The 8,681-nt window shown below is 48.3% G+C and overlaps 1 protein-coding gene across 1 annotated transcript; it reads right to left on the bottom strand.

The window, feature by feature from the left end:
- Positions 1–1,143: 1,143 nt before the first annotated feature.
- FAM187B (family with sequence similarity 187, member B) lies at positions 1,144–4,524 on the bottom strand. Its single transcript, XM_006899732.1, has 2 exons — positions 3,806–4,524; positions 1,144–1,522 (listed from the first exon to the last, which is right to left on the bottom strand). Exons 1-2 carry the CDS (start codon positions 4,522–4,524, stop codon positions 1,144–1,146), a joined length of 1,098 nt encoding a protein of 365 aa, XP_006899794.1.
- Between the last annotated feature and the right edge of the window lie 4,157 nt (positions 4,525–8,681).

The raw sequence follows: 8,681 nt of genomic DNA, 5'->3' as shown, positions 1-8,681 counted from the left end.
CAATGAATTTTAAAAGCATGAATATTTTATTTCTTGATCATTTATTCTGCTAAGTAAGGTCTGTCATTTCCAGGAACAGCCAGCCTGGTGATTCCCAAGGGTTGGCCAGGTTGGGCTTGGCATCTTGTGCGGACGGAGGACCTTGACTCCCCTTCTTGGACCCTGAGGGGGCCCTGTCCATCGTACTGAGAGTGAGTAACATGTGGCCTCACTTCCCCTGGCCACCACTCCACAGCAACTTTTGACTTAACGAGCTCTGATGCTCTGGGTATGACCTAAGAGGGGCGGGACCAGGGAAGGGTGAGAATGGCAGGCTCTGTCCACTGCAGCAGAGGGTTAAGACTTACCAGCCCCACCTCTATCTCAGTCCTTGTTCTTGAAGGAGTAGGGTCGGAGAAGTGGCTAGTGTACCATACTGGACGCTTGTCTCAAGAATGACCTCGTCTTATCCCTCCTCTCTCTTGAGAACGAACACAGGACTTGAGCCAGGCAATCTGAGTTTGAACCAAAGTCTCCCTCTAATGACTACGTGAAGTGGTTTTGCGTCCATTACCTCACCTGTAGAACGGGATTTACGAAGGGAGCTCTGGTGGCTTGTGGTAAGGAGTTGCACGGCAACCCAAGGCACGTGGTTTGAATTCACCAGCTGCTCCCCAGGAGAAGGATGGGCAGTCTTCTCTCATGTAATTTACTGCTTCTGAAAACTCACGGGAGGGTCAGCTGTGAGTCTGTTCTGATTTAATGATACACAACTACAACAACAACAACTAAGCTGACATAACAGCAGACACGGCTTAGGGAAGAGCTCAGTCACCCTGATATGTTGTCACTAGGTGGCCTAGTGGATAGGGACTTAGGCTTCCAAGCCAAAGCAGGCAGGTTCAAATCCACCGGCTGCTCATGGTGAGGATTATGGATAATCTGTTCCCTTTAGATTTACAGCCTCTGAAAACCAACTGAAGGGTCAGATGTGAATCAGTTCTGACTCGATGGCAATGAGTCTGAGGGTTTTTTGATGTCTGTTTTGGGTCACATAGCATTCCAGAATCTCGTGTGAGGCTGGCATGGAAGAGGTGCTTTAAAGGAACAGTGAGGTGGTGAAGGACCATGAGGTCAGAGTTTCTCAGGCACTGAGATGTCGCTTTAATTTACCAGCGGCACCTGATCACATCTTTTGCTCCGGGGAGGGCGGAGGAACCTGACAAGTGCCCCCGTCACAACCAGGGTCGTGCCTACGAGCAGCATCAGCTTCAGCCCCTTGAGGACTGAGTCGGCCTTCCCTTGCTGAGCCTCGCCTGCCTTCTGCTGCTGCCTAACCCTCTCTCTTGTCTGGACCTGCGGGATGGACATGGGATTGAACCGAGCCATGAGCTCCTGCTGCACAAAGCATGTGTAGATGGCCGGCTGGAAGATCTGCAGCTTCCCACCACCATTGGTGGGGTCCAGGATGGTGTTAAAGTCCCAGCCGGAGAGCTGGCCGTGCCACGTCAAGGGTATGCCGTCAGCTTCCCAGGTGACAGGCCTGCAAAGAAAACAAGGTCAGCTGCAGGGCTCCTGATGGAGCAGAGGAGAGTGGGAACTGGCATGTAAGGGAGGTAGAAGAAGTACCACCTTTCCGCCTGGTTGTTAGGTACCATCGAGTCAGAACCGGCCCGTAGCTGATCCTCCAGTCAGTTCCGTTTCAGTACACACAAACCCCACGGGGAGACTGCCTTTCTCCCCAGAGCAGTTGGTGGATTCAAATCACCTTTGGGAAATTCAATTCTGGGGTGGCAGCACAACTCTTTACCTACTACACCAGCAGAACTCCCTTAGATACTTAAAAGAGGGGGAAAGGCCCTCAAGTGAGAGAAAGGACTAGAAGTCACTGCTGGAATAAACACGGAAACACGGCCAGGTGGAAGCGGCGAGGCCCACGCTGTACGGAGCTGCAGAGGCTGCAGTTTCCTCGCCTTCCCCTCTCCACCTTCTAGCACCTGCACCTGGCACTGGAGGAAGGCGGGGAGGTGAGGGACCTTCTGGTCATATCTGCTGACTCGGGCATCCGCACTATTGCCTATCATGGATCCCAAGGCAAGGACCGTGACCCTCCAAGCTAGCTTCCTCTTTTGTAAAATGGGTTTCTTCAGAGTCCACAGTTTTTGGGACCAAAGAAGATGGAGTGAGAAAACACTGTCCATGAGGTCTCCTGATCCAGCACATAAACTCGTCACCTGTGAACACTTCTAGTTCTCATAACTGAAGGGAATGGGAAGTAGAAGGGTTTCAGAGAGGAAGTGAAGGGGAGATTTTCTAGCTGCTTCAGGCAAGAAGACACTAACAAGAATGTGAAATCGTTTTTTCTTCGACATCTTAACAAGGCTGCACTTGTGGTAGCTCCTCTCCGAGCTTCGCGATGCCGCCCAAGGACGACAAGAACAAGAAAGACGCCGGGAAGTCGGCCAAGAAGGACAAAGACCCAGTGAACAAATCTGGGGGCACGGCCAAGAAGAAGAAGTGGTCCAAAGGCAAAGTTCGGGACAAGCTCAATAACCTGGTCTTGTTTGACAAAGCCACATATGACAAACTTTGTAAAGAAGTTCCCAACTATAAGCTTATAACCCCAGCTGTTGTCTCAGAGAGACTGAAAATTTGGGGTTCCCTGGCCAGGGCAGCCCTTCAGAAGCTGCTAAGTAAAGGGCTTATCAAACTGGTTTCAAAACACAGAGCTCAAGTGATTTACACCAGAAATACCAAAGGTGGCGATGCCCCAGCTGCTAGAGAAGATGCATAAACAGGTTCAACCAAACTGTACATTCTAAAAAATAAAATTTGACTCAACCAAAAAAAAAAAAAAGAATGTGAAATCTATCCATGATGCAGTCCTACTGGGTGTCCTGGAAGAGTGACACCATCCCCTTCCCCTGGGAAGCTCTTTCTGATCCTCCCAAGTCAGTCAGTATCTCTAGAGACCATCTCCTGTGGTGTCTCCATCACGGCCCTATCACATTGCCCATCCTCCCACCACTCTGCCTGGGACCCTCATCACAGCCCCATCACTCTCCCCAGGACCTTGTCACAGCCCCTTCACTCTCCCCAAGACCCCCTATCACAGCCCCATCACTCTCCCCAGGACCCCTATCACAGCTCCATCACACTGCTCATTTTCCCTCTTCATTCTCCCCAGGGCCCCCCATCACAGTCCCATCAGTCTCCCCAGGACGCCCATTACAGCTCCATCACTCTCCCCAGGACCCCCTTCATAGCTCCCATCAGTCTCCCCAGGACCCCCATCATAGCCCCATCACTGTCCCAAGGACTCCCCATCACAGCGCCATTACTCTTCTCAAGTCTCCCCATCATGGCTCCCATCTCTATGCCCAGGCCCCCTCATCACAGCCTTCATAATTCTCCCCACGACCTCCATCACAGCTCCATTACTCCTTCCAGGCCTCCCATCAGAGCCCTCATTTCTCTTCCTGTTCTTTCCCATCATAGCCCCCATCACTCTGCCCAGGGCCTCCTCATCAGAGCTCTGAAGTGGCCTGTGGGATTCCTGAGGCCACGTTGGCCTGGAGCTATCTGGGTGACTACTGGGTCCTCAGGAGAGCCCAGCAGAAGGCCAACCGCAGTCAATTTACCTCCCCTAACATGCCAGGCACTCTTACCCTAGGTATGTTATGCAGTGTTATGTGGCACTAGCAGACAGTGGGGCTGACCTACAGACCGCCCCTCCTTGTCTGCACAAATGGATCATGAAGGCTCGCAGCTGGGACACAGGGCCTGGGGAGGGGTCTCGCCAAGCCTGGCACCGGGGCTCCATCACCTGTAGATGGATCCGAAGGGGCAGGTGAGCCACACAGATTCAGACTCCTCATCAAGCTTGAAGCTGTCAAAGGTGACATAGGACACACCGACATGCTGGGAAGAATTGCACTGGTTAAAGCAGCTTTCTATTTGTAGTTCAGGCTTTAGGCGGCTGGCCTGCACCTTCAGCTCCCCCAGGTAGAGCCAGCAGGGGGAGGCCTCCTCCAAGGGCTCTTGTATGTAGCAGTATCCCAGGCGTTTACGCTCGCCAAGCTCCCCACAACGATTACAATCCTGCCAGGGCTCCCAGTGGGTGAAGATGACTACCTCGCTTCCCAGGTTCAGGGTCTCATTCTGCAGGGGGTCTTGACCCAGGCCTTTGTGGGTAATGTGCAAGGCAGTGACGTCCTGGAAGTCAATCTCATACTGCGTCACTGGGCTGCCATTCTCATTGAGGCACCTGTAGAGGCCAGTCTGGTAGGGCAGTGGACTTTTCAGGAGGATGCTGCCCTTGGGCATCACGCGCACGTTGGGGACACTGGCAATATTGGTGGACCAGCTGGTCTCCTCTTGTGGGAGGTACTGCCACTGGGCCCCGGTGGAGTTGCAGCGCAAGAAGACGTCATTGCCCGAGAGCAGGGCCCTCCGGCACTGCTGGCCGCTAGGGCAGCTGATGGAGAAGTGGAAACCCAGCGCGGGGAGAGTGAAGCTGAGCAGCAGCCCCAGGGTGGTGAGCATGGTGGACTGCACAGCACAGCAGGCTCTGCTTCACTCTGGATATTGTGAGGTCACTAACGGAGCTCAGCTCTAGGCAACCGTATGACTCAGACAGCGCAGGTGTGAGGTCACTGTCCTGACTTCTTCTATGATAAGTTGATGTTTTTGTGATGTTATGTTCCTCTGAGACAGAACTGAGCCTGAGATGACCCTCAAGAGAGTTTTCAGAAGCTGCAGACTGGATGGGAGGAGATTGCCCATCTTTCTCCCCCAGAGTTGCTAGTGGTTTTGAGCCACGTGTTTTTTTGGTTGGCAGTGTAACTCTTTACCACTGAACCACCAGAGCTTCCTGTGATGGACTGCTGCTGATGTTGTTATGTACTGTGAGTGGAAGCTGACTCATGTCTGCCCCTCTAGCGGCAGAGGCAATGAATGACCCAGGAGGAGCCTGCCCTCTCGATGCTGGGAGAGTAGAAATCATGTTACACCATCCTCCTCCTCCTCCAGGGAGAGGGTCCACCATCTCAGCATGGTTCCCTGCACCATCCACTGTGTTCTGGACACAATTGGCACCAGGGATAGAGCAGTGGACAATTTTGCCCCTCTGGTCACCATTCTGACCTCTTCCTTCTCGCCCCTCCAGGCTCTCCCATCCAGTCTGGCTTGCCTCTGTTTCCTGAACACGATAGATAAGCAGACATGCTACTGCCTCAAGACCTTTTCAAGTGTCAGACCCTGGTTTTTCCTTCAAATATCTACGTAACTCCATTCATTTTAGGGAACTCTGGTAGGGAGTTGCACTGGTTCAAATCCACAACATAGGTTGTTTATGAGTCTTTCTCCTCTCATGCAATTTACAGCCTCTGAAAACCTACTGCAAGGTCAATTACAAATTAGTTCCATATCAATGATAATGAGCTTCCATCCATCCTACACACACAAATAAATATTTTTCTCAATTGAACCTTCCCCATCTCTTTCCTAAATACCTTATCAGTCTAAAATGAAAAAACAATTAGCATGCAGGCTTGTACTTTCATCACTCATGGCTCGCGTTTTGCTGCATAGTAAGCACGTGCCAGTCATTATTCTAATAACAGCGTTGGGCAGTCTAGACAAAACCCCTGCTCTCCTTGAGTCTACTTTCTCTCAAGGGAGAAGGACAATAAACAAATACAAAATTCTCAATGTCTAAGCATGGTGATTTCTCTGGTGGAAACAAGATGAGGGAAATAGGGATACAAAGTGGAAGGGTGATATATGGGTGTGAGCTATTGAGGAAGGGGAGTCAGGCTTCCCTGAGGAGTTAAGGCTTCAACAAACACCTGCATGGAGTGGGATAAGGAGCCACACGGACATAGGAGGAAAGATTCTGCTCAAGAGAGGTCAGTCCATTTTTAGCATCTTCCTGGATAGTGTTTTTATAGGTCATAGAGGCTAGAATGACTGAGGGAGGCCTGCGTAATGGAGAGAGTGATAGCAGAGGAAGTCAGAGGTTTTCCTAGGACTCTGCTAAGGTATCCCCCCTTCATCTCTGCAGCCAGTGGTTATCTTGTGGGCATGTCCTTACCCTTGGGCCCATGTGGGTGCCCAAGAACCTCTACAAGCTGTCTTTGGCTTAGTTGCTCTCTGGAACTGTGGTCTTTTTAGTATGTTTCTGCCACCCTTAAACAGAAAGTGTAGGGGAAGGCTACACATTTCTTCTGCTCTCAGATCCACAAAATCATCTAGAATTTTTGCCTGTGTCCTACCTAGTCCTCTAATCTGAGAACTGGAGTCCATAACTATGAAAGTAGTCAGGATTTAGGGAATTAAGATCTCATTGGGAAAAAAAAACACAGAAAAGTGAGTTGAACTCCAGCTTTATGTGAAGCTTTTGACCTCAAGAAATTTTCAGATACTAAGCCATGTTTGCGGGAGCTCTGGTGCCTTGTTGCTGTTGGATGCCATTGAGTCAATTCTAACTCCTAGCGACCCTGTGAACAAAGGACCTGAACACTGTCCTATCCTGTGCCAGCCCCATCATCTCTGACACAGTTGAGCCCATTGCTGCAGTCACTGTATTAACCCATCTCACTGAGGGTCTTCCTCTCTTTTGCTGACCCTCCGCCTTTTCAAGCATGATACTCCTTTCCAAGGACTAGCCTCTCTTATCAACATGCCCAGAGTATGTGAGATGAAGCTTCGCCATCCTTTCCTCCAGGGAGCACTCTGGCTGCACCGTCTCCAAGATTTTGTTCCAAGTTTGGTCTTTTGCCACTCCATGAGACATCCAGTACTCTTTGCCAATACCACAACTCAAAGGCATCAATTCCTCTTCTCACATCCTTATTCAGTTCCCAGCTTTCAGATGCATAGCATCTGATTGAAAAGATTATGGCCTGAATCAGGTGCACCTTAGCCATCAAACTGACCTCACCGCTCCTCAGTAATTTGAAGAGGTCCCTAACAATAGACTTGCCCAGAGTAATATGTCTCCTGATCTTCTGACTGCTGATGCCAAAATTGTTTACTGTGAATTCAAGTAACATGAAATCACTGACAATTTCATTCTTTCCTCCATCTATCATGATGTTGTTTCATGTTTTCAGTGGTGAGAATTTTTGTCTTCCTGATGTTGAGATGCAATCCATGTTGAAGGCTGTATAGTCTTTGGTTTTCTGCAGCAAGTGCTTCAAGTTCTTCTCATTTTCAATAAGCAAGGTTGTGTCATCTGCATAACATGGGTTATTGATGAGTCTTCCTCTGGTCTTGATGCCACATTCTTCTTCATACAGTCCAGCTTCTCGAATAATTTGCTCAGCCTACAGATTGGTCTCCCTAGCTAGGTTTAAATGAGGAAGCCTGTCAATGTTGTGTGATTAGTATTAGGGTGTTAACCAAAAGGCTGACAGTTCAAGCCCATCAGTCACTGCTCCAAGGGGAAAGATGAGGCAGCTGTCTTCCCACGAAATTTGTAGACTCTGAAAACCCAGAGGGACTTCTACTTCATCCTAAAGGGTCACTACATGTCAGAACTGACTCCACAGTGCTAAGTTTGGTGTTTTTGTTTTGTTTTGACATTTAAATCTCTGATGGAGTCTTATTTAGCATCCTAATTCCTTCAGCTTATTCCTGTGAAATCTTACAGGAATATAAATTGTAGTTACATTTATCTATCATATGCCACAACTTTTAAAAAACCCTCAAAATTATTGTTGTCAAGTTGAAACTACTCACAGCTGACAGTCAGCAGTTGTCGAAGGCTGTGATTGCACAGGAGGGGACTGTCCGTCTTTCTTCTGTGGAGCCAACAGTGGATACGAACCAGCTGCCTTTGCGTTTGTAGCACAGCTCTCTGTGGAGTTTGATGTTTAAAATTACTATAAAGAGTGATTGTCAGACACAAAGACAAGATGGGAGACATTAAAATTACAGAAAGCTCTTTAGCTGTTTCTTGGTTTCTACTTTTTCGTGAGTTAAAATCATTAAGAAAATAATAGGTGTACATTTTTTAACTACCACTGTAGAAATTCCACTCATTTTTGTGTAACACAAGTAGTATTTTGTCTCAGTTATTCTTTAAAATCTATGTATTTTGTGGTTGAATGTTTTCTGTTACACCTTAGAAGTTAATATAATATAATATATTCAATTTTTCCTTATTATATGTTACTATACAGCTGCTCCACAGAAGGATGGGCAATTTCCTCCCATGTGGGTAACTGCTTCTGAAGACCCATTGGAGGGTCTATGGATGGTTACAACCTTCTCTGCATGGTTATAACTTGATGACACTCAACAACAACAATAATAACAACACTTTCATATTATGAGAGTAATGATAGGAATTTCTATATTAGATATTTTCACTTTTATGTATTCCCCAGAATTTCAGTTACAGATTTTTCTTTTCCTTTGTTGTTGTTGTTGTTATGGGCCATTGAGTCACCTGTGACTCATACAGACCCTGCGTACCGCAGTTCTGAAGCCTGCCCTGTCCTGAGCCAGTCTCATTGACTCCAACACATCTATCCCCAAAGCCCCAGTTACTGTATCAACCCATCTCATCCAGAGTCTTCCTCTCCTCCACCCTTCTGTGCATGATACCCTTCTCCAAGGACCGGTATGGAATGGAATATTAAGTAATTTTTCTATTGTGGCTGGAAAATACTGAAAGAAAAAGGTGGCAGATTCAA

This window comes from Elephantulus edwardii, unplaced genomic scaffold (genome assembly GCF_000299155.1).
Source record: "Elephantulus edwardii isolate Elephantulus edwardi_28Jun2011 unplaced genomic scaffold, EleEdw1.0 scaffold00266, whole genome shotgun sequence".
In the NCBI taxonomy this organism is placed as follows: Eukaryota; Metazoa; Chordata; class Mammalia; order Macroscelidea; family Macroscelididae; genus Elephantulus; species Elephantulus edwardii.
The sequence above is the reverse complement of the archived record's forward strand: the minus strand, read 5'-3'. Positions and strand labels throughout refer to the sequence as shown.

Excerpts from the sequence above, each read along its gene's own strand:
- FAM187B (XM_006899732.1), bottom strand. The coding sequence starts at position 4,524 with ATGCTCACCACCCTGGGGCTGCTGCTCAGCTTCACTCTCCCCGCGCTG. Across the intron at positions 1,523-3,805 it reads CCCTTCGGATCCATCTACAG|GCCTGTCACCTGGGAAGCTG; the intron begins GTGATGGAGCCC and ends TTTTCTTTGCAG.